The sequence below is a fragment of the Convolutriloba macropyga genome, chromosome 9 (genome assembly GCF_964194025.1).
Source record: "Convolutriloba macropyga chromosome 9, txConMacr16.3, whole genome shotgun sequence".
NCBI lineage: Eukaryota > Metazoa > Xenacoelomorpha > Acoela > Convolutidae > Convolutriloba > Convolutriloba macropyga.
Genome location: NC_134476.1, coordinates 16,267,553 through 16,293,277, shown reverse-complemented (window position 1 = coordinate 16,293,277; position 25,725 = coordinate 16,267,553). Strand labels below are relative to the sequence as shown.

Below are 25,725 nucleotides of genomic sequence, written 5' to 3'. Positions count from 1 at the left end.
CTCTTTATATCTAATCTCTGTGTTTTAGTTTGGTCACTCATCAATGCGTGAGGCGTACACGAAATTTGTGCTGGAGCATTCGAAAGTTCAGCCAGTACTTAAAGCCGCTAGAGCCAACAACCAGGTGTTTGATGCGTTCCTTAACCGTTTCGAAGACAGATATCCGGACAAGTTGACAGTTGAGGCGCTGTTGATGAAACCAGTGCAAAAAATGCCGCAGCTTATCCTGCTTCTACAGGTAATAGTTAACAATGATTCATAGGGAAGGCTTCTTTTTCACAAAGTAGTACCTGTAAATACTCATTTTCATCAAAATCCAAATTGCATCGTTTTAATGTTAACAGGAAATGCTTAGTTCACAGTAGGATTATCATAATGTTACTACATTATGAGTCAGAAGACTCTTAGAGGAAACTAGCCCCAGGCTGAGTGCTGAAAGTGCCACTGAAAGTATATTTTAAACGTAATTCAAATAAGGTTTTGTTATCGCTCGGCAAATAATATCTTTCGGGTTTGTACCTTCATTGTTTTGGTTAAAAAAATGCAGTTATGCTCTTTAAAGTTGCTTTAAAGAAACGACTTATAACTTTAGACTATGTTAAGCTGTTGTTCAGCGTTTGCTGTCCTCGTGTGACACTAAGCACCCGGACAGACAGGGATTGCAGACTGCTGTGATGACAGTGGAACAATTAGCTCATGACCTCAATGGCATGAAGGGTCATCACGACCTCATAAAACAGGTATGCAGCGCATCGTGAAACGATCTCCGTTGTGTTTCTGTTCATGATTCCGCTCAATATGAAAGTTGTAAATAATGAAACGGTTTATGAAATGTGGATCTTTCCGTTTTTTTTTTCAAACAATGCGAAAGCTCGATTAGAAGTACACAGTTTTGGTAGGCATATGAGACATACCAATAAAAACACTTATAAGCGGTAATTCAAAATCAACTTGACGCTATAAAATACTCAAGTCTCCCAAACAATTATCTCTACTTAATAATAGCTTACAAAATCATAGTCACAATATTTATAAAATATTGAGCATTTCAGTTTAGGTCCATCCAGTCAACGTTTTTCTCAAATGCTCCTAAACCCCATAACCCTGAACTATTTTTTTATAAATCAATTAAAAGTTTTTTTATGGTCTCCGCTCTTTGTCCGTTTTCTTGCCGATATTATTGTTTGAAAAGCTAATACAGTTACATACAAAACTTTCGCCTGGCGCAATACTTTTGCCTCAGTACCCGAGTACAAAGTTTTTCGCCTGGTGAAGAACAAAAATTATCTTCACTCTAGAAAAGAAGTGGTTTATCTTCTATTGCAATCGTTCGTGTAAAAAAACTTTTCTCACTTATTTACGATAGCATAACGACGTGTCCAAATGCGCTCGGTAACAGCCGAGGGCAATGAGGTCAACTTTTTTAGGTAGAATCTCTTCGAGAGCAGTTCGCAAGGACTCACAAGAATACAGTGGTTGAGGCGACCATTCCCAAAGAGAGCGTAGGGTAAGTGATATAGTCGCACAGTTTCCTAAACACAAACCTACAATGGATGCCGAAGACAAATTTCGCGCAAGACTCACTATGCTCTTAACCAAACCCCCCCCCCCCCCCCCCCCGCGGAATTGGTGGCATCTCGGCGGACCCTAGAAGTTGCAAATTTGCATCGTTTTTTTTTGTTTTTCAGCCCTGCTTGTCGTGAATCTTTGTGAAGAAATAGTTGACTTGATTTTCACTGATGATTCATACAGTTTGTCCCCTATAGCATTTATCAAAAGAACAGCGAGGTTTGTTGTTTGGGTTTATGCTATGTTTAATCCTGTAACCAAACCTGGAGATTGTTGGTTAAATGTCATAGTATAAACAAAAGGACGTTTGATCATCTCTCTCTAAAGACTGTTGAGGCCTTGTCAGGATGTGAAGCGGATATTGTTACGTAGTCTTTGAAGTAGGCTTTCAAGCAACGATGAGAAGAATTGCTAACAACAATGACACATGTCATTCTATGAAGTTGACAAATAAGTTGACAGCCCTGAATAAATTCGTAGAAAGCATGTGATGCCATGTTGCTGTGTGAAGTTTGATTATGACAAGTTTCATGCTGTATAATAACATGAACTCTTAGGCGCTAGCTAAAAGAAAGGTCGATTGAGGTCGTTGAGGAAATTTCGTTGAGGTCGTTCCTCCAAGAACTCTAAACTGAGAGCAGCTCAAAATTTAAGTTTTTTTGACTTAGTTGTTAGTCAGTCGGTCGCTCAAACGAGGGAATTGTGTTATGAAAACAGATCGAATCATAGACATACAACAAAAAGTTTTGTTGTATTTTCCCATTAGTTTTGTTGTATTTTCCCGTAAAATGCGAAAACCTCTAATTTTGAAATTTTCGCGACCCAGATGAGCAGTTATTTTATTTTATCATTAATAGCCGCCATCTTCTCAGCCGGCTAATATTTCGCTCCTATTTTGTACTTGTTCAAAGAAGAGTTTGATCGGCTTTACCCAGTTTTGACGCTTTTGATATTTTGCTTGTTTTTTTCTCTTCTACAGGCTATTTTTTGGTTCGCTAAATTGTTCTCAAAGTACTTTTGAACACCAGTTGCTCGGAAATTCAATCCAAAATCATCAGAATCAATATTGAAAACAAATCAAAAATAGAAACGAAACAAGCCACCCATAAACCCCAAGTTTTGATCCCGGTGTTTGAACTTTGTTCTAATTAGTAGGTTTTATGTTATTTCTAATGATGCTAATCCCTGTATCTCTTCATTAAAGGAGGAGTCTGCGTAACTATAAATGCGATCGGAATAGTGCGAACTTTTCTCTATTTTTTTGTGAAAGATACAATTTTTTAAAATCTGTTTTTGTTTCACTCACTTTCTTTCGCCAACCTGCGGGTTATGGTTAGCAATAGAATGTCTTATGCTTACCGTTTAACTATTGGTTAACAGTTCCCAAAGTAAGAAAAAACAAGTTTTTTTCTTTTTAGAATTCGTGCTGGAAATTTTAACTTTCTTTTCAGTGTTCGAAGAATTTTTCTCTTCGCTCTATAGATTTCCAAAAATTCTTATAGCTTGGCAATAACCAAATTTTTCAGTTTTTATCTCATCGCTATCAACAATAGAACGTTTTCACAATTACTTTTATCTTCGTAAATTAATATCATCTTTTTAGTAAGCAATCTGTAAAAACGTTTTAAGTTGCACTTAGACGAATCAAAATTTAATTATGCACATTTTCAGTAGCCGTTGTAGACAATCCAGCTGTGTGTTCATGTGAGTGACGTCATTTATTTCGATCATCAGATGCGAATTTCAAGATGACTTGCTTGCTTAGTTTTTTATCTTCATTGACTTACCTGACTCGTCAAATGATTTGAACGCAAATAAGATCTTTTGGGGTTACTCTGGGCGCCTTCAAGATCAGCAATGAACTCCTATGTGAGGGTATGAGATGTCCCGATAAAAATGAAACAGGATATCTATTTTTTTGCCAAAATCCTGTTTTCTGAATGGTGAGTTTTTATTGAATGCGGCAGTGGCTCTGTCACTCAGTTTTGTATCCTTTTTTTCTAAATTCTTTATCTCTGCTGTAATTTTTTCTGCTGTGTCTTCAATTTGTTGGCAATAATTTTATTCGCAAGTATAAGAATTGCATTGTGATCTTAAAATAAATGAGTTACTCAGCAAAGTGATGCCTAAATCGTGCGTGTAACTTAAATATGTATTGCTGATACACTTATTTGTAACGATTTGCAGAATTGAGTTACAGTCGCTAGTTATGCAGTATTAAGGTGAATCTGTACCTATTCTCCGCTAAAATGTTTTACCAATCTTAATACATGACAAGATTTGAGTGCAAAAATGTAGCCTATTTTTACAGCCTAGCCGAAATTCACGCGAGGGCAAAATCTGTCAGTTTTTCATTTAAGCATGTATACCCTTATGATGGCATGCTCATAATAAACATTGTACTTTACCTTTTTATATTGGTAGTCTTCTCTCAGTGATCAACCGTGGTCAATTTTTGACGGACAATTTGCTGTTTTTGTTCGCTTTAAAGTTAAATGAGATTATTCTACGGCTTAAGAGGCAACCTGAATTGATTGCTCTTGGAGTGAGATGTTAAGATGTTCAATCAAAGATATGCTGCAAAAATTTGTTGTATTTCTCCGGTTGGATTTCTCGTTGGATTCCTAGTTGAAATTATCAGGGTTCTCGAGGTTAAAAAATTGCAAAAACGACTACTTTTAAAATTTCATTCACTGCTGGGAGCGACGTAGTTCCAACTCACGCGTTTTTTGATAATTTTTTATTGTGGTTGTTAACTGTTGTCAATTAATTTATCTTCAATCTGAGCAAAGCTGTATTATTGCAATAGTTGGTTCCTCAAAGTGTGAAGTTTGTAGAAGTTATTGTCACAAAAATATTGTCGGAATAGATTTTTAATTGTTCTCAGACAAAGTTTGTAGCAATTATATTAGTCCTACTTCTCGTCTTGATAAACGGGATAAGCAGGTAAAGAACTAGTGTATTAAGTGGCTGAGCAGTTCTCTTATAGTTTTATTGGTCCCTAAGTTCGCGATTGAACAAAACTACTAATGAAACGTAAACGGTTGTCCGGGAAAGTAATTTTAAAAAATTACTATTAGTGTTGAATACGAATTGTAAATGAGTTCCTATCGAAAACTTAGCAGCTTTGGTAGCCCATGAAATGGAAACTCCGGAAAAAATATACTTTTTTGAAGAAATTATACTGTTTCTTACTTGCTACAAAGTCACGGTAGTGTTGTTTGCAAAACTTGCTGTGCGCTTCGCTTAGCTTCCTTTTAACTAAATTTACAGGTTAAAGAATTTATACAGGTTGAAGAATTTATGCGTTAGCTCAGATTTTTCCAAATGTTGAAAATTCTGTTTTTCAACAATTTCCAAAAGAAAAAATTCGAAGACGCATATTTCTCCAAATTGGCACTAAAATTTTGAACGAAACGTTATACATAATATTTATTTCTTTGTATTGCCAACATGGACTTCAATTTTGAATTGAAAAGTCTAGAAAAAATTGAGTTGCATCGAATTTCTTTCTATTCCTTGTTATAAAACTGGGGTAGACTGTACTTGAGTTTTTATTGGAAAAACTTTTATGGAAATAAAATCAATTGGTCCGTGTCTGTTGGGGGGGGGGGGGGGGGTAAAAACAAACTTTTTGTATTTGGTTAATAGCCGCGTCCTCAATTATAGGCGGCTATTATAGCGCTCCTAATTTTTTACAATCCAAGAATTGGATTGTATTGGTGCTCTGTCTTTTTTTTTTATTTTTGTAAGATGTTTTCACACCTTTTTTCATGACTTTGAGCTTTCAAAACGGGATAAACAGGTAAAGCTCAGCGGGCATCAAGTTTCATTAGAGGCCCGTAGCCGCGTTTAGTAGTCCATCAAGTACATATTGTTGAAGCTACTGGGAAGGCCGTAATTCAAGGTTAAAAGGTCATTTTTAGGAGTTTTCAAGACCAGAATGGCCATATATGCCTTCAGAAATTAAGTCCCGCAGACGGGTTACATGACAGAACTCCAGAGACACAAAAATTGTTTTGAAGATTTTTTCCTGCGAAATCTAAAAACTTTCTTTAAATTTTGCGCTTCTCAGTTCTTTTTTGAAGCATTTGTTTACTTTTTGTGCCAAATTTTTGAATTGTGTCATATGTGGCCTTCAGATTAAAAGCTTCAAGAGTTTTAGCAATGATTATTATTTTGTTTAGTTTGTTTGATTCTTATACGTTCTCAACTTTTGAGATTTTGTCTTTTTTGTCTGGGGTTGTTCAATTGATCTGCTGGTCAATTACATTAGGTCTGTTTTTCATTCAATTCTTGGATTGTATTTCAGGACTTGTCCTGCTATGTTTTTTACTTCGTCTAACAGATTTTTGTCTCGTCTTACCGTGACTTCTTGGAATTGACTTTTTCAATGACTTACCTCACTCAAAAAACGTAGGGGGCACAAACGGAAAAGATCCTAATTTTGAAAAGCCCTATTAGGGTTTTCGCCTTATAGAGCTTATGTGTCTCATAAAAATGACAGTCCGAAGCTACCCCAAAAAGTCTAGTGGTCTATTAAAGGACTGGTGGTCGATCTGTCTATTTTATTTCTATAGTTGTTCCAATTCATGTAACGCCACAAGCGTCTATCGCGGCTATTTTCCGGCAATCTGCCGGCTATGTTTTTTACTGGACAGACAATAATCAAGTTTTTTCTATTTAATGATTCTCAATACCAGTTAGTTTCATTTTATTAGACAAAGTGAGACCTGAAATACCTGAAGACTCATCTAAGAGTTGCTTGCTTTTTGTCAAAATTATTTAGATTATAATCACCGAACAACAATACCTTATCTGTAATTGGAAACGCAGTGGATGTCTCAGATGTTAGTTCGTCAATAAAAAAGATCCCAAGTTCTTGTTCGGATAATATGCTGCATTAATCACTAGTTTTGCCTGAAATTGTTTAAATGGTAAGAATAAGGTGCTTCGGCAACTCCATCAACTCATATGTTGTATCTCTCCTACATATATGTATATTGCACTTAAATCTATTTAGCTGCTATTCCGGCAATCAGCCTGCTATGTTATCTTATTAGGTGCATTTGTTTCTTTTGTAGGCAGTGTGCACGTAAAGACGAGGTTCGCATCACGATGGTCACACCTGACTCGTACACACTCACTGAAGGATACGTTCTTCTGTTCCCACGCAGGATTCTACTTTTGGCAAAAATCAGGTATGTTTGTTTTTTTCCGTGATGTTAAAATCTCCAAAACCGTAAAATTTTAAATTCTCAATGCCTAGCTTCAAGAATCTCTAAAAAACAGTTGATGCTCCACGTAATTGAAGTTTTGTGATTTGTTGTGTCGAAGCTCTTCCCGTCACCATTTGAACTGTCCGAATGTTGCGACGACCCAGACAATATTATATACTGTTTTTAATTGCTCCCAAACGAAGCAATTATATTAGTCCTGTCGGTCTTACGCGATTTTTCGCTTGACCGATTTTTCGGCTGACGCTTTCGTCCTCAAAAACGGGATAAACAGGTAGCGCCCAGCGGGCATTAAGTGCTCTTATAGCCTTTCAGTTCTGTTTCAGCTCAAACTGTTTTGGAGACTTAAACTTATGGTGTGAACGGCGGTTCTTAGAGGTACACCGATCGCTAAAAAACACGCAATTTTGTACTAATTTTCATTTTTTTCAAGCCTTTTTTTCAAGAAATTTTTTGAGTTCTTTCAGCCCTAGGTGTCCAGGAACCTCGTCTAGGGTTTTATAATAGGTTACTGCATATTTTCTAGTGGTAGTGGAATGATTTCAACATTTTGACATCACGATTTTTAGCATTTTTGTGATAAAGATGCAAATTTTTTCAATTTTCTTGAGATTCATTTTTAATAGCCGCACAGCGATAGCTGGGGCTATTATTGGCCTTCTCTTGGTTTTTTTTTATTTCGTCGTCATGATTTTTGTTACGACCATATGACGTCACAGCCACTTTTTGTTCATTCGTTCATGCAATTTCAACTGAATTACATGCGTGACGTCATTTTTCGCTCTTAGTGGAGCGAGTTTTTTTGTTCATGCGCGTGATTAAGTTTTTGGTCACACTTGACTTACCTCACTCTCGAAAATGACTTCCTCAACTTGAAATTGACTTTTATTTACTTTAATTCAAAGAGATAAGGTCAAATGGGTGTGTGTCACTCTAAATGAAGGTTATTTGAGATCAGCTAATAGAGGCAGCAATAACTTATACAGATTTTTAATCAAAATAACAGATCAGCCTTCAATGAAAAGACGATTTTTTTGGTCTGTCTTTTTTACTGTTTTTTTAGACTGCCGGTCTACGAATCTATTGCGGCTATTTTCTGGCAATCTGCCAGCTATGTTTCATTATTCAAGTCTTTCCAGACGCAGGAGGCAGAAAACCTCCTTAAGGATTTGATAATAAGTTACTGAAAAAAATTTATATGGAATAGCTTTCAATTTTTTAAGATGACAAATTTTAGCGATTTTTTTTAAATAAAACTATCATTTTTTCAAGGTTTTTGAAAATTTTTGTCGGTTTTTAGGTTTCTCCAGCCTCAAGAGCTGAGAAACCTGCTCTAGGGTTCAACAATAGGTTTCTGTATAGTTTATAATTCTAATGGAATGTTTTTGAAGATATCAACAAAACTTGCCATTTTTTTGTCATTTATTGTCATTATTCAGGTTTTTCAGGCTTACAGAAAATCTTCGTTACGGTTTGATAATGTTTTACTGGAAAATTTTTTTGGCCATGGATTAGTTTTCAACTTTTATTATCACAAATTTCAGCTGTTTTCTTATGCTACTTGCAATTTTTTTCAAGTTTTTCGAAATTTGTTGTCATTTTGTAGGTTTGTCCGGCCTCAAGATCCACATAACCTCCTCTAGGGTTTGATTTTAGTTTACTGCATAGCTTCTAGATGTAATGGAATATTTTTTAAGACTTCAATAGCAATTTTTATAAATATTTGCAATTTTTACTAGTTTTTTGAATCCTTTTGAATTTTTTATCGTTTTTTCCGGCGCCAGGGTTCTAGGGACCTCCTCCACGGCTTGATGATAAGTGAAATTTGATGATAAGAGCCAGTGAAACTAATTAAAGCTTGAAATAGGGATGCTAGATAGTCTCTCGAGACAATGAAATGGTTTTAAAAATTTTGATATCTTGAATTTTAGCAAGTTTTTGTTAAAATTGGCAATTGTTTTCAAAATTTTCGAATATTTTGTCCTTTTCTGAGTTTAACGATTATTACTGGCCAACGAAGCTTTTCAATTCTTGCAGATGGGTTACTTGACATAACTTCAGAGACAAAAAATAGTTTTGAATTTTTTCTAAATAATCGTTTTTAAATTATCAGTTTATTTGATTTATATACTAACAAGGCTAGAAAACTAAAAGTTGCAGAGTCGAGTCAAGCTAAAGCTAGTCTCAATAAACCGTGGCTACCTACTGACGAAGCCAACCGCTTTCTGGTCGTTTGAGAGCAATTCGCCCGACGTTAGTCGGTTGTTTTGCTAAATTCATCAAAGAAGTGTTTTCATCAGCCGTCCTCTAAATGCCCTGCTGGAGAACAATTTGCTAAAGTGTAATGCAGGAAACTCAATGACGTCAGAATAATTTTTTGAAGTAATGTGTGACTAATTGTTCATAACATATAGCAAATAATAATTTGAGAATTTATCTGAGCTAAATATTTTACAGGGAGTTACGTGGTGAGCGTGTGGTGTCTGTGCTGTCGGGTGAGATTGAGAGAGCGCGGTGTATTGGACATGAAATCTTCTTCAAAGCTGGAATGTGTGATTCTGTGGACCCCGAACTGAAAGAGGACTATAAGTTGGTCACGCAGGATGAGAAAACGCTTCTTAATATCAAACAAGAGGTTAGTTATGATAACTGTCTAATTCCTATCCCAGCTTTAAAAAGTTACTATGTAATTGCGCAAACTGTTTTTATCGACACTATCTCTCCTGTCGTATGGCAACAGTTGTTCAGACTTCAGTTGGATATTTTCTGAAATCATTGTAAGCATAGTTTTTTGGTAATTATAACCTGTTTAGATAATGAGAAAATACCATTGCCGAGTTAATAACGGCATTGACGAATTAAGCACACTGAAAATGATGTTGGGTTTCAGATAGAAGAAGGGCTAAATCGAGAGTATCGTGACTTGAATAGCAGCCACATAGCACTTGCACTGAAGGAGAACCAGGCAGTGAGTAGAGATGTGATACAATCGGTGAGAGTGGCTGGATGTGTTGATGTATTCTTCTCATCCGAACCAGACAGCACCGAAACAGAGTTAGTTACCAATGAGTACCATATTTGGGGACTGCCACGCATTTCGTCCACGTTTCGTACATATTTCGTACATATAAATTTTTAATAGCCGCCCTCATCTTCTCAGCCGGCTATTATAGCGCTCCTATTTTTTTACAATTCAAAGAATTTGAATTGTATTGGGGCGCTGTCTTTTTACGACTCGAAGAGGAGTATTGAAGAAGTCCTTTTTTTAAATCAATTTTATTGGAGTGATTTTTGAAGCGGGAAATGAAACGCGTGAAAAAAATTGGAGTGATTTTGGAGCTGAACAAAAGTGAAGAGCGGAGCGAAAAGAGAGTGGTTTTTGTTCATACTGCTGTTTTTGAGAGAGCGAGAAATTGATGTGTGAAAAAATTTTTTCCAAGCGAGCGAATTTTTTTTTGTTCACGTGCGGCGTTTTAAAGCAGTTTTTTTCATTTATTTTGGTTAAGAGGTTTGGTTATGATTTTGTTTTAATTTTAGGCTGATTTCGGTAGTGTTTTGAAGGTTTCTGGGAATTAATATGAATTTTATGATAAGTCGGATGTTTTTAATGTATTTTGCTGATTTTCGGGCTATTTTTTGCGTTTTTTTACGATTATTTTGTTTTACTGGCTCAAATCAAATGGGTTTTGAAGAGACTCCTTCTACTTGAGCAATTTTATGAGAACAATTGGTTACAGTGTTGTGGGTCAGAATCATTTTTTTCTGGAGAAATATGACAAAAAAGGGGCGAAAATTGGAACTATTTTTCTTAATTTTTTTTGCAGTTTTTCGTTTTTTTTCTGTTTTTAGCTAAGTTTCTTTGCCTATTATGACTTGCCTATTGTTTTGCGAGCATCTGGATACCCTATTGGCTGAAGGGATTTTTTTTGGATTTATTTGTTTTTGAAATATTAAAAAATTAAGAAACTTTTTCCAGTTTTTCAGTGAAATTTTTTCATAATTTTAGCCTAAAGTATTTTTTTCAAAATTCACATAAGTGGTTTTTGTAAGTAATAGTTGTTTTGATTAAGTTATTTTTGCAGACAGTTTTTTCGGGATCTCCATTTATAACAAAATTTGATCAGATTTTTTATCATATTTTATTAGATTTGATTTATTGTTTTTACTTTTTTGTTTCATGACTTTGTTTCAAAATAATCATAAATTAGTGAAGGCACGTTTTGTTTAATAAGTAGTTGGATGGCGTTTAAATGGATTTTCTCTTCGAGTCGTTTCCGGAATTCTTCCGGCTATGTTTTTTTTAAGATCTGTTCACACATTTTCATGATTTTTGAAGTCAAATTGGAGTAGTGATTTTGGTCACGCTGAAACAGGAAGTGGAGCGAAAAAGCGAGTGGTTTTGCGGCGTGAAATTTTTTTCGCTCTAAATTTAAAGTAGAGTGAGAAAACGGTGTTTGAACAAAAATTCGCTTTCTCGCTAGTGGTTTTTTGTTCACATGCGGCAATTTCACTTTTTCTGTTTTTTCGATTTTTTGGATCGGATTTTTTTCTAAATGGTTTTTCCAATCCATTCATAGTTGGTTTTAGGTCTAGTTTTTTTAGTCAATGAAAATTCTTTGAATTGTACGTCAGGACTTGTCCTGCTATGTTTTTTACTTCGTCAAACTTTTTTTCGCTTTACCATTTTGCCGCTTTTTCGACATTTCGCGTGAAATCTTTTTGACTTCTCTAGGCTAGTTTCTCTCTTCTCTCATTCTGCTAGTCGTGATTTTTAACATCAGTTGCTCAGCAAAGCAAGTCAAAATGAACAGAGTCAGTATAAAAAATTGAAGTCAGAAATTGAAACGGGATAAACCCATGAAGCCCAATTTTAGATGGCCGCTATTTGAACGTCGTTCCTATAAGTCTTAGTTACCATCTCTTATGCTTATTGGTATTGATAGTGGTCCCTGTAGCCTCTCTCTAAGAAACAGAAGTATGTTCAATTACGAAATGCCATAAAAATAACTCGGACTTAAAAAAATGTTTTTGTACAAGAATATTTTTTCAATACCTTCTATTCTTTCAATCCCAACCATGCTTATTGGAATCAACGGCGGCTATTTTACGGCAATCTGCCGGGTATGTTTTGAAATGTTACTAAATAATTTAAAGTTTTTCCGGCTTCCAGTTTTAAAAATAGATCCAAATTATGAATATTAATGATTTTTTTTCATAAATGATGGCCGGAAACTCAGTTGCAGACACTTATTTTTAGTTCGGCTCATCTTAGCGAGTTCTCTTTTTACTCTCAATCAAAATCTGGTTTTAGTTTCTGCTTTGAAAGTTGAAATTAATCAACAGAGCTGTTCATATTTGGACAGGACAATTGTTATGTATGTATTTGATCCCGGGCAGATCTATACAATATTGATTGATGAAAGAGACGCCAAAGTATTCACAAAAATACCCGTTGTAGTGTGATAAATGATCTTCGCCCTGCATCAACCCTGGCCCTATCCCAGTGGAAACTGACATTTGGGTCAAAAGAGGAAGCTGGCTCCTTCAAAATTACTCTCAAAATGATGCAAATGGCTCTATGTAGCCCAATGTTGAAACCAGTCCAGGCCTTCCTCAGCAGTCCACTTCTGACAAGATCTGGAGGCTCCAATAGTAGCAAGGCGGATAGCATGGAACAAACGGTATGTTCGTGAGGTTCGCAGAGACGTCAGTGGTTACATGTCTATCTGTTATCTGTTTCTGCTCTAGAAGTTGCGTCTAACGGCTTTGAAACTTTAAAGCAATGTTCCAGGTCCTCGTGGTACCTTGCTCATTTTTCTTAATTGCCGCGCTATATTAGCAAAGATACTTTTCAGTTTTTAATTTGGAAAAAATACTAGCAGTCCATTGATTATTCTGCTTTTTATTTCGGTTTAAAATATTTTTCCTAGATGCACAAGTCGAGCACTGCCTCTGTTCACTCGCCCGGGATGAGTCCGACTTCTAAGAAGTTCTCAGTGGCACTGGAAGGATCGACTGGTATGGGAGGCAACCGAAGTCCCCTTACGGGGTGCTGGATCAGAACTGACAGTGAGAAGGGAAGACAGGAGAAATATCTATCCGTGCCTCTCTTGCACAGTGTGACTAAAGTACAGGAACCTCGCTCTGCTCTCACTGAGAGCTTCAAAAGTCACTTTGACGACGAAGAGGCAAAGGTGGGAGTTTGTGTACATTTATTAATTGTATCCAATAATTTAATACCATCTGGTCTATGCTGAACTGAACGAATTGATATTCTCAACGAATTTTATCGCATGGTTGTGAGCAATTTCTCGGTTTCTAGGAAACCTTCATCGCATTCGTTCAGAATTTGTATTTCGGCCCTTGTACATCAATTGTATCATGTAACTGGAACAAGTGTATGACAAAAATTATTTTAGAATATTTAGCATTGAAAAGTAGACCAGAGATAATTTCAGTACTCGACTTCAATTGGTCAAAAGTGGCCTGCTTTTAATGTATGAAAAGCACAATCAATATTTTAATCAGCTCATTAATTTTCTGTCAACAAGTTACATTGTCCCTTGCTGAAAAGGAAAAACTCATTCAGAGCATTTAGACCCAAATTTTAATAGGTGATTGTTTTTTTGATTGTAGGTTGTGTGCTCACTGCCTCTGTCCAATTCACCTAACATCTGTCCTTTGGCTCTCGACAACAAACAGATCTACAACTTGTAAGTACTTATGCAAACCGTTTTTGAACTTTTTGCAATAATTCTCTTCAATTACTCCATAGTAATGGCTGCACAAGGAATGAGGGTGTTTAAAAATGATCATTATGGCAATTTGCGATCTAGTTGAGATGGCTGTAAACTGCTCAGAAGAAAGCATAATTTTGTCCAATTGAAGTTTGTAACATTTATTTTCCTACGTTGGTGGAAACCGGATACTGTTAACAACCTCGTCAGCCGTTTGAGAGCAGTTCTTCGGTTATTAAATCTATACATATAAGGTATTGATGAAAAATTCTCGAGTTAGAACATTTCTGACTGATTAAACGTTTGTCTATTCGTCGGTTTTTGGCATTATTGTCTCAATTTTAGCGAAGAGAAGCCACACGCAGAAGTGATGCTATGTTTCGGTGTATTGTGGGTGGTGCATTCTAATAGCAGCGCTTTCTTAGTGTCTGTCTATTCCATCTGTGAGAACGGAGTCATTCACAATCTGACGGGAGGCATGCAGACTCCAATTGGGGACAAGGCCGAAGCATTCTGTGCCGTGGCTGTGCCTGGTTAGATAGCATTATTTTGTGACAGCTCTGATTGCATGGCATCAAATCTCATCAAATTGAGAGCCTGTTGATTCTTTATATATATCGTGACTAGTTATAACGAATAGAATTATGAATTTTCTGATGTTTAGTTGCCCTCTAGCGAAGTTTGAAGCAATTACTGTTAATATGTTTCTTTTTTATACCAAAATTTTTGCTTGTAGCACCAGGTGGGCATTAAATGGGTGGTGAACAAATCTCTTAGAGCCTGGCGTCTTTCTAATCTAATTATGCGATTCGCTGAAATTGCTTTGATTGGTTCAACTCCGCACTGTGAAGTTTGCTACCTCTCAACAAAAAGTTATAGAAAGACAAAGTTTTCTATTTGAGGGTCAGTGAAGTGGGCTTACGCTATAGTGCTTATGCTGAAAAGATCTATTACATGTACAAATTATCTAAACAACATTATCTCCCTATACAAATTATCTAAACACAATATCACAACAAAAAACACCTGATAAAGTGCAAATGATCGTTGTATCGAAGTAGCTAGGAAGACATAATTTTATGAAGTAAAGTACAAAATTTGAAGTTTTCCATTACCGTGATATTCATTTTTAGTTTTGAATTTTATCCGTGTTTTTTTGGAAAAAAAACTGCCTCTGGTTGTCGTCGTGGCTAGATGCTACTTTGTTTAAAAAATACACCCAGTCCACGCCATTTGAAAGCTCTTTCTGTCATTGGTTGGTTAAATTTATCCTCGTTCAAGGCCTAAAGAATGTTTCTTCGCGTTTAAGGGCTAGACGTTGATGATAGTGTGCAAACATGGCAGGAGCAGCAACAAAACAACTCGAACAGCAAGCAGCCTAATGCCGAAGATTCGCCACAATTGAGAGATGCCTTAGGAAAGGGTGCGAAGAGCGGAAATGTCAAGGAACAAGTGCCCAAAAAGAGACCGAGGGTGCTGAAAGAACAGAGTGTCTGGATTGGAACTAGCACCGGGTTAGTTTCAGAACACGAGGCGCTCACCTCCTCTCTGCTATTTTTTACAATTATGTCAAAGCCACTGGGACCAAATTATTGTTAAATGGGAACAAAGTCATGATGTAAATGGGAAATTAATTGCTCTCGAACGACGTTTGAAACATTTGTTATAAATGTCCTAGTCTTTTTCTGCCAGGATGTGAATGTCCTAGTCTTTTTCTGCCAGGATGTGCTGAGTATTTTGTCTTTTCGTTTGACTTTTCATTGTCGCCGAACAGCTCTTAGAGCTTTACTAAGTGCTAAGTGTACTGATAAGAGAACCTCCCCAGGAACACTCGAGTAGGCAAATATTCATAGTTGGTCCGGGGATTTTAGAACCCCTCAGCTTGTATCCTCCGGATCTGGGGGGCTAGCCTCCCTATGCTTACACTAGCCAATGAAAAATCTTTGAATTGTACGTCAGGACTTGTCCTGCTATGTTTTTTGTTTCGTCGTCTGACGCTCGAATCAAATTTTCTGAATGACTTATTCCTCTCACTAACGGCATTCGCGCGTGACGTCATTTCTCACTCGCTTTAGCGAAAATTTTTAGGTTATTTGCGTGATTAGATTTTGATCATACGTGACTTACATCACTCAATAAAATGAATTTTGCACTTTAAAACTTAAGTTTTAATTTGAATTTGTTTAGGATCAAAAGAACTCCTATGTGCAGTAAATGTCCCTAATAAGAGGCGTCTGTGGAATGAATTTAAACAAGCTTTATTATTTTATTGCTGAATGTTTTTTAGCCTAGTTTTTTGAGCGGCGTCAATTTTTTTTTCAATTTAGATCTGTATCTGTTTCTATCTCTTATATGGCACGCAGGTCTTTTCGCAGCTATTCCGGCAATCTGCCGGCTATGTTTTTCAATTTAGATCTGTATGTTTCTATCTCTATATGGCACGCAGGTCTATTCTTTCGCAGCTATTCCGGCAATCTGCCGGCTATTAAAGCTGCGAAGCGGTAAGCTGAGTGTAGCTATATTGCGGTGCTCTTGTTTTTTTTGTTTCGTCTGACGCTCTTTTTTCGTTTTACATTTGTTCACACAGCAAAGCTGAAAGTCAAATTTTCTGAATGATTTTTTGTTCTCACTGACGGCGTTTGCGCGCGTGACGTCATTTCTCACTCGCTCTAGTATTTGCGTGATTAGATTTTGATCATACTTGACTTACCTTACTCAATAAAATGACTTTTGCACTTTAAAATTTAAGTTTAATTTGAATTTGTTTAAGATCAAAGGAACTCCTATGTGCAGTAAATGTCCCTCGTAAGAGGATTCTGTGGAATGAATTTTAACAAGCTTTTTTAATTTATCGCTGAATGTTTTTTAGCCTAGTTTTTTGAGCGGTGTCGATTTTTTTATAGCTGCGAAGATGTAAGCTGAGCGTAGCTATATTGCGGTGCTCTTCGTTTTTTGTTTTGTCGTCTGACGCCCTTTTTTCGTTTTACATTTCATACAGCAAAGCTGAAAAAGTCAAATTTTCTGAATGACTTCTTCCTCTCATTGACGGCATTTGCGCGCGTGACGTCATTTCTCACTCGCTCTAGTATTTGCGTGATTAGATTTTGATCATACGTGACTTACATCACTCAATAAAATGAATTTTGCACTTTAAAACTTAAGTTTAATTTGAATTTGTTTAAGATCAAAGGAACTCCTATGTGCAGTAAATGTCCCTAATAAGAGGCGTCTGTGGAATGAATTTTAACAAGCCTTATTAATTTATTGCTGAATGTTTTTTAGCCTAGTTTTTTGAGCGGTGTTGATTTTTTGTTCAATTTAGATCTGTATCTGTTTCTATCTCTTGTATGGCACGTAGGTCTATTCTTTCGCAGCTATTCCGGCCATCTGCCGGCTATGTTTTTCAATTTAGATCTGTATCTGTTTATCTCTATTATATGGCACGCAGGTCTATTCTTTCGCAGCTATTCCGGCAATCTGCCCGCTATTAAAGCTGCGAAGCTGTAAGCTGAGCGTAGCTATATTGCGGTGCTCTTTTTTTGTTTCGCTGTCTGACGCTCTTTTTTCGTTTTGCATTTGTTCACACAGCAAAGCTGAAAAAGTAAAATTTTCTGAATAACTTTTCCTTCTCACTAACGGCATTTGGGAGCGTGACGTCATTTCTCACTAGCTTTAGCAAAAGTTTTTAGGTTATTTGCGTGATTAGATTTTGATCATACGTGATTTACCTCACTCAATAAAATGAATTTTGCACTTTAAAACTTAAGTTTAATTTGAATTTGTTTAAGGTCAAAGGAACTCATATGTGCAGTAAAGGTCCCTCGTAAGAGGATTCTGTGGAATGAATTTTAACAAGCTTTTTTAATTTATCGCTGAATGTTTTTTAGCCTAGTTTTTTGAGCGGCGTCGATTTTTTTTTCAATTTAGATCTTTATCTGTTTCTATCCCTTTTATATGGCACGCAGGTCTATTCTTTTGCAGCTATTCCGGCAATCTGCCGGCTATTTTAATTGCTCTCAAACAAAATTTATTGGAATTTTCTACTTTTACTTTACCTGTCATTCTTTCATTCATATCCGGAGCTCTTCCGGCTTTGTTTTTAATGATCTGTTCATCTCTATTAATGATTTTTGAAGTCAAATTTAAGTGGTTCCTTTGATTACGCCGAGCACAAGAAATAGAGCAAATTAGCAATTAGAAAATTGTTTTTCTGCTAATTTCCTAAGTGAGAAATCCTGATTAGTATTTCGTTTTCTACGTAATGTTTTTTGTTCGTGAGGCAATTTGACTGCTGTTTATTGTTTTTTTTATTATGTATTGGGTTATGTCAAATAATTTTGTCGTTTGAGAAGTCTATTCCTAGTCATTGAATAATGGTTTGTTAATAAAATTTCTTTTAATTATAGTTGAGGACTTGTCCTAGTATGGTTTGTTGTTTTTAATAGCCGCCGTCAGCCTCTCAGATGGCTATTATTTAGGCGCTCTCCTTTTTTACAATTCAAAGAATTCGAATTGTATTGGGGCGCTTTCTTTTTTAAGATCTGTTCACACATTTTCCTGATTTTTAAAGTTAAATAGGAGTAGTGATTTTGGTCACGCCGAAAAAGGAAGTGGAGCAAAAAGCGAGTTGTTTTGCGGCGTGAAATTATTTCGCACTAATTTTTAAGTAGAGTAAGAAAATGGTGTTTGAACAAAATTTCGCTTTCTGGCCAGTGGTTTTTTGTTCAGATGCGGCAGTTTCACTTTATTTTTTTTTTTGTTTTTTTGGATCATATTTTTTTCTAAGTGATTTTTCTAATCCGTTCTTATTTCATTTTAGGCCTAGTTTTTTTTTGTTTGAACCACATTTCTCTTTATCGCTAGTGGTTTTTCGCCATGTGGCATTTTGACATTGATTTTCAATTTTTTCGATCTGATTTTTCTTGGAAATGGATTTTCCATTTCACTCATAGTCCGTTCTTCTAAGTCTGGTGTTTGTTTAGTCAATGAAAATTCTTTGAATTGTACGTCAGAACTTGTCTTTTCTTTTTTAAATGGCTTTACCTTTTGATCACGTTTTTCGTTTTACATAAGTCACGACACGTTTGACTTCTGACTTACCTCACTCACTGTTTCAACTGAATGGTTATTAAATACATTCACTCAATCAATTACGCAAGATAGTGAATACAGTCAAGGTCAAAAGAGTAAAATCAATGAGATGGAATAAACCGATAAAGCCCGGTCATTAAGTCATTGAGAATTAGGTTATCAAAGTTCATTAGAGTGTTTGCTAGCTGACATTGGTATTAAGCTTATTATCAGTTTAGAAGCTGAATTAAGTATAGCTTTGGAATCCAGCTGAAACTGCACGCCGAATTGGAACGCTTTTGACACTGAAAAAAAATAGAAAAAGTTCCGATCAATTTATCTCTTCTTTTTCTGTTTCAGTCCTGCTGTGCATCAAGCGCATCAACGGCGGCTATTGTCCGGAAAGCTGCCGGCTATGTTAATAGGCTATTCCTCAAAGGCTATTATTGAGTCGCTTTATTTTACAATCCCCAGAATTAACATGTAGTATAATGATATTTCCGATAGATTGTATAGGCGCTGTTTCTTGTAAGCTGTGATCACACATTTTTTGGATGCTTTCTTTCAAAACAGGATAAAAATTTAAATCTTAGTGTGCATTAAATTTCATCAGAGTGGCTCAGCTGGCTTTTTTTGTGGTCTATTGCAGCTGATAGAGGTCTATTGCTAGTCATAATTTTTTATCTGCCATATGAGTTTATGCAGTGTTTTTGCTAATTTTTATTTACATTTTTCTGCTATTAGTGTTCTATTGAACTCTTTTGTGGCTTGCTTAAGTTGTTTTGGGTCGATTTCGGCGGGCCACAATTGGTTTTGAGTTTAATATTTTCCATCATTTGTGTCATTTATGCCTCTGTTTGTCTATGAGATGTTTAACCTATTTTCTGCTCACCTGGAAGTTATTTTTTTGTGGGTTTTGCTATGATCGCATTTTTTCTGAGGTCTTAATTACCAAAAGATTCGCTATGATTTTCGCTTCTTTTTTCCAATATTTTGATAAATTTAATTTTTTTACGTTGCCACTTGAACATATTTTGAGCTGGAAGATGAGGTCCTGCGTAAGTTTTAGAATTACGATTTTGGTTAGGAAGATCCGGGCTACAAAATCGTCGGCAAATCTTGTTTTTTTTTCGCTGATTTCAATTTTTTTGACGTTTTTGGCTGCATCTGCTTGTATCCTCTACAGCAATCAAGACTTCTCTTAAACCGCAACTTATCTGCTCTCGCTTTCTTGATTTGGTATTTGAGAACTTATGCAAGGCACTGATATCAAAAATTACATTTTGTCATGTTTTCTAAATTCGGTTTACTTTCTTGATCACGTTTTATGTAAGTCGCTCACTGTTTCAATTGAAAGGAATTTAGATTTCATCAAGCAATATTGAACGAAGACGTTCAAGGTGAACGCGAAATCAAAAAGGACTAAATCAATATAGACCAGGCATTAAGACTTAACGTTTAAAGACTTGGTGCATTAAGTTATTAGCTTTCTCAGAGTATACTTTAAATGCTATTAGTATTAAGCTGCGTGTCATAGAACTTCATTCTGAATTCACCGCATTTATCAATCTTATGAAACTGTGGAACAACTTAGAACACTTATTGGTACTTAGAATTCTTTTCAATCCCAACGCCGATAACTGGTGTCAACGATGGGTATTTACCAGCAATTTGCCGACTATGTTAATGTTTTTAACTCCGCAAACCTTTAGAAAGGTTTCATTCACATTTTCTTACCTCTCTTGCTGCTTTTAGGCGCGTAATGTCATTTCCTAAACTGAGATGCTCTGAGTTTCAAACTGATTTGTGTGGTAACTTATCATCATAAATGACTAACCTCGCTCTAAATTATTTCAACAATATTACTAAGACCAATCTCAACCTTTTCGTGATCCATAAAGTAGTCCTTTATAGTGGAAGTACTTTATAGAGCAAAGTTGAAAAAAACAATTCGTAAATTTATTTTTGAAAAGGGTATGTTGCATCAGCAACTCCGTTAGCTCAATCCTGTATATGTTGCTGTCTATATTCGACAGCACGTAAATTTTTTTCGTCACTCAGGTTGAAAACATATTTTCTCTAACACCCTCTTCGTAGCCCCTTAACTGCATCATTTGCATTAGTTGTGAAAAGTGGGGAAAAACAATAACTGCCTGTTTGAGTTTTTAGAGTAATATTACGCATTATTGCAGAGGTAGCTGGCGTTCCAGATAATTTCTGAATGAGTCAGTTTTTTGGGTTTTGGCAGTTTTTTTTCGTCTTATTGGGTTACCCCTCTCCTTTCGTTTCGCTCTTACACAGAGTTTTGGTTTAAACTGTGAACATACATTATGTTAATGTTACAGGATTGTGGTTTACAAAGTGATAGCTAAAGTGGGCATTGGACAGAGAGCGTTCCGATTGCCGACTAAGCATGGAGTGATGTCAATAGCTTATGCCAATGGACACGTCGTTGCAGGACTGGAAAATGGTTTCATCAACATCTACAGTCGAAGCATGGAGCGTAAGTTAAGCTTGCAAGTTATAAACCGTTTTATGTGATAAATTGCTCTCAAAGAAACTTATTTTGGTCCTCCTTTTCTGACCCATTAATTTTCATCTCATCGGTTTAATTTTGTCGAGGCTTACGTCACTTAAATTGCTCTCTGTTAAGATAAAAAAGCAGTCCGCAATTGAACTTTCAAGTTGTTGTTTGAGAGCAATTTTTATGACGTAACTGGGATATGAAACACTGCTTTCTTCAGTTCTGGAAATTAAATTAAATCCGTGGTCGAGGACTAAGAATTTATCATCGTATTGTCTCGAAATGCCTTTCTTTCTGTTTAATAGCCGCCCTCATCTTCTCAGCCGGCTATTATAGCGCTCCTAAATTTTTACAATTCAAAGAATTTGAATTGTATTGGGGCGCTGTCTTTTTTAAGATCTGTTCACACATTTTCATGATTTTTGAAGTCAAATTGGAGTAGTGATTTTGGTCACGCCGGAACAGGAAATCGAGCGAAAAAGCGAGTGGTTTTGCGGCGTGAATTTTTTTTGCTCTAATTTTAAAGTAGAGTGCGAAAATGGTGTTTGAACAAAAATTCGGTTTCTCGGTAGTGGTTTTTTGTTCACATGCGGCAATTTCACTCTGATTTTTACTGTTTTTTGGATTTTTGGATCGGATTTTTTTCTAAATGGTTTTCCCAATCCATTCACAGCTCATTCTAGGCCTAGTTTTTTGTTTGAATTAAATTTTCATTTCTCGCTAGTGGTTTTTTTGTTCACATGGGGCATTTTGACATTGATTTTTTGTTTTTTTTTCTTATTTTTTGATCTGATTTTTTAAAAATGGTTTTCTCAATTCACTCATAGTCCATTCTAGGTCTAGTTTTTCTGTTTAGTCAATGAAAATTCTTTGAATTGTACGTCAGGACTTGTCCTGCTATGTTTTTTACTTCGTCGAACTTTTTTTCGCTTTACCATTTTGCCGCTTTTTCAGCATTTTGCGTGAAATCTTTTTGACTTCTCTAGGCTAGTTTCTCTCTTCTCTCATTCTGCTAAAAGTGATTTTGAACATCAGTTGCTCAGCAAAGCAATTCAAAATGAACAGAGTCAGAATAAAAAATTGAAGTCAGAAATAGAAACGGGATAAACCCATAAAGCCCAATTTTAGATGCCCGCTATTTGAACGTCGTTCCTATAAGTCTTAGTTACCATCTCTAATGCTTATTGGTATTGATAGTAGCCCCTGTAGCCTCTCTCTAAGAAACAGAACTACGTTATGTTCAACTACGAAAGCCATCAAAATAAATCGGTCTTAAAAATGTTTTTGTACAAAAATCTTTTTTTTTCGATATCTTCTATTCTTTCAATCCCAATCATGCTTATTGGAATCAACGGCGGCTATTTTCCGGCAATCTGCCGGGTATGTTTTTTTTAGAGAAGCATAAGTTTTGAGGTATTGTATTGTTTATGAGCAGTATTTTACAACTTAAAATTATTAATGGCCGCCGGCAGCTAATTACAAGGTTATTATTTAGGTGCTCTCCGTTTTACGTTTTGAAGACTGTTATATCGATAATTAATATCGTCTTTTATATCGATAATTAATAGCGTCTTTTATATCGATAATTGATCCCGTCATCTCAGTGGGCTATTTTTGCGCTCCTCTTTTTGTTTCCTGTCCTTTTTAAAAAAGAAGATTTTCTCAAACGAAATTTTGTTCCGCTTTAGCTAATTGTCTGTTAATTGCTCTCAAACGAAGTTCGTAGCAATTCTATTAGTCATGTTAGTTTTTATGCGATTTTAATGCGTTCTACTGATTTTTCGTTGATATTTTTGTCGAACCATTTGACTTTTCGTCCTCAAAAATGGGATGAGCAAGTAAAGCCTGTATGGCTTAAAGTGGTTGTGTAGCTCTTAGAGCCTTCGTACGCTCTAAGTGTAGGTTTCACCGAGTCTGGTGAGAAGGCATAAAATTGAGATATGAGGGACAGTTTTTTGGCAATTCAGGTCTCCCTCCCTCCCATCCCATTCACAATTTATGTTCAATCCACAACTTGTCATTATTAATAGCCGCCATCAGCCGCTCAACGGCTATTATTTAGATCACGTTTTTCGTTTTACTTGAGTCCCTGTTTGACTTCTGACTTACTTTACTCACTGTTTCAACTGAATGGATTTTAAATTTTTCACGCATTGAATTACGCAATGTAGTGAATACGGTCAAAGTCAAAAGAGCAAAATCAAAAGATCAACAAAAGAAACAGGATAAGCATATAAAGCTCGGTCATTAAGTCATAGTGCATTAGGTTATCAAAGTTCATTAAAGCGATTGCTGGCTGGCATTGGTATTATGCGCAATGGCGATCAGTTTAATAGGTGAAGTAAGTGTAATTAATAGCCACCGTCAGCCTCTCAGAGGGCTATTACTTAAGCGCTCTTTTTTTCATTTCGCTTTACCTTTTGATCATGTTTTTCGTTTTACATAAGTCACTATTTTCACCTTTAACTTCTGACTTACTTCAGTCACTGTTTCAACTGAATGGATTGTACATTCATTAATGAATTGAATTACGCAATATAGTAAATACGGTCAAAGTCAAAAGAGCAAAATTAAAAGACGAGATAAGTCGATAAATCCCGGTCATTAAGTCCATGAGATTTAGGTTATCGAAGTTCATTAGTGTTTGCTAGCTGATATCGGTATTAAGCTTATTAGCTTCCAGTTTAGAAGCTGTATTAAGTATTGTTTTAGAATCTAACTGAAACTGTACGCCAAATTAGAACATTTTTTGACACTGAAAATAAAAACAGAAAAAAATTCAGTCAATATGTCTTTTCTTTCTGTTTAAATTCTGTTTTTCTGGATCAAGCACGCCAACGGTGGCTATTTTTCGGCAATCTGTCGGCTATGTTTTTAGAATGTAATTGAATATGCAGAATCTGCACTTTGAATGAAAAATATTTGGCACTTGAGAAATTCTGTCAATTTCTATCTCTTATTTTTTATAGCTGCGAAGCTGTAAGCTGAGCGGATCTATATTGCGGTGCTCTTGGTTTTTTTGTTTCATCGTCTGACGATCTTTTTCGTTTTGACATTTGTTCACACAGCAATGCTGAAAAGGTCAAATTTTCTGAATGACTTCTGCCTCTCACTAAGGGCGTTTGCCTGCGTGACGCCATTTCTCACTCTTTAGCAAAAGTTTTGCGTGATTAGATATTGATCACAAGTGACCTACCTCACTAAATAAAATGACTTTTGCACTTTAAAACTTAAGTTTAATTTGAATTTGTTTAAGGTCAAAGGAACTCATATTTGCAGTAAAGGTCCCTAATAAGAGGCTTCTGCGTGATGAATTTCAACAATCTTTATTAATAGCCGCACAGCGATAGCTGGGGCTATTATTGGCCTTCTCTTGGTTTTTTTTATTTTGTCATGATTTTTGTTACGACCATATGACGTCACAGCCACTTTTTGTTCATTCGTTCATGCAAGTTCAACCGAATTGCATGTGTGACGTCATTTTTCGCTCTTAGTGGAGCGAGTTTTTTTTGTTCATGCGCGTGATTAAATTTTTGGTCACACTTGACTTACCTCACTCTCAAAAATGACTTCCTCACTTTGAAATTGACTTTTATTTACGAGATAAGGTCAAATGGGTGTGTGTCACTCTAAATGAAGGTTATTTGAGATCAGCTAATAGAGGCAGCAATAACTTATACAGATTTTTAATCAAAATATAACAGATCAGCCTGCAATGAAAAGGCAAATTTTTTTGGTCTGTCTTTTTTACTGTTTTTTAGACGGCCGATCTACGAATCTATTGCGGCTATTTTCTGGCAATCTGCCAGCTATGTTTAATTTATCGCTGAATATTTTTTACCTAGCTTTTTAGCGGTCGCGATCTTTGTTTCAATTTAGATCTGTCTCTCTTTCTATCGCTATTATACGACACGCAGGTCTATTGTTTCGCAGCTCTTCCGGCAATCTGCCGGCTATGTTTTTAATAGCCGCACAGCGATATTTAGGGCTATTATTGGCCTTCTATTGGTTTTTTCTATTTCGTCGTCATGATTTTTGTTACGACCATATGACGTCACAGCCACTTTTTGTTCATTCGTTCATGCAATTTCAACTGAATTGCATGTGTGACGTCATTTTTCGCTCTTAGTGGTGCGAATTTTTTGTCCATGTACGTGATTAAGTTTTTGGTCACACTTGACTTACCTCACTCTCAAAAATGACTTCCTCATTTTGAAATTGACTTTTATTTAATTTAATTCGAAGAGATAAGGTCAAATGGGTGTGTGTCACTCTAAATGAAGGTTATTTGAGATCAGCTAATAGAGGCAGCAATAACTTATACAGATTTTTAATCAAAATATAACAGATCAGCCTTCAATGAAAAGACGAAATTTTTTGCTTGTCTTTTTTACTGGTTTTTAGACTGCTGATCTACGAATCTATTGCGGCTATTTTCTGGCAATCTGCCAGCTATGTTCTTTTTCTGTTTCAATCCTAATGTGCGCAATGCGGGTCAATAGCGGCTATTTTCCGGCAATTTGCCGGCTATGTTTGCTAATTGGTCTCTCAAACGAAGTTTGAAGTAATTTTTGTAAACGTGTTGGTC

At 36.0% G+C, this 25,725-nt stretch overlaps 1 protein-coding gene across 1 annotated transcript in view; it reads left to right on the top strand.

The window, feature by feature from the left end:
- LOC142346136 (uncharacterized) overlaps nt 1-25,725 on the top strand; it is a 128,904-nt gene that overhangs the window by 63,698 nt on the left and 39,481 nt on the right. The window contains exons 13-24 of the mRNA XM_075398643.1: nt 29-238; nt 615-740; nt 1,428-1,507; nt 6,654-6,770; nt 9,264-9,441; nt 9,697-9,860; nt 12,265-12,487; nt 12,737-13,000; nt 13,443-13,519; nt 13,889-14,076; nt 14,853-15,057; nt 20,959-21,116. Of these exons, the coding sequence (XP_075254758.1) occupies nt 29-238; nt 615-740; nt 1,428-1,507; nt 6,654-6,770; nt 9,264-9,441; nt 9,697-9,860; nt 12,265-12,487; nt 12,737-13,000; nt 13,443-13,519; nt 13,889-14,076; nt 14,853-15,057; nt 20,959-21,116 (1,990 nt within the window). The remainder of the gene's footprint in view (nt 1-28; nt 239-614; nt 741-1,427; nt 1,508-6,653; nt 6,771-9,263; nt 9,442-9,696; nt 9,861-12,264; nt 12,488-12,736; nt 13,001-13,442; nt 13,520-13,888; nt 14,077-14,852; nt 15,058-20,958; nt 21,117-25,725) is intronic.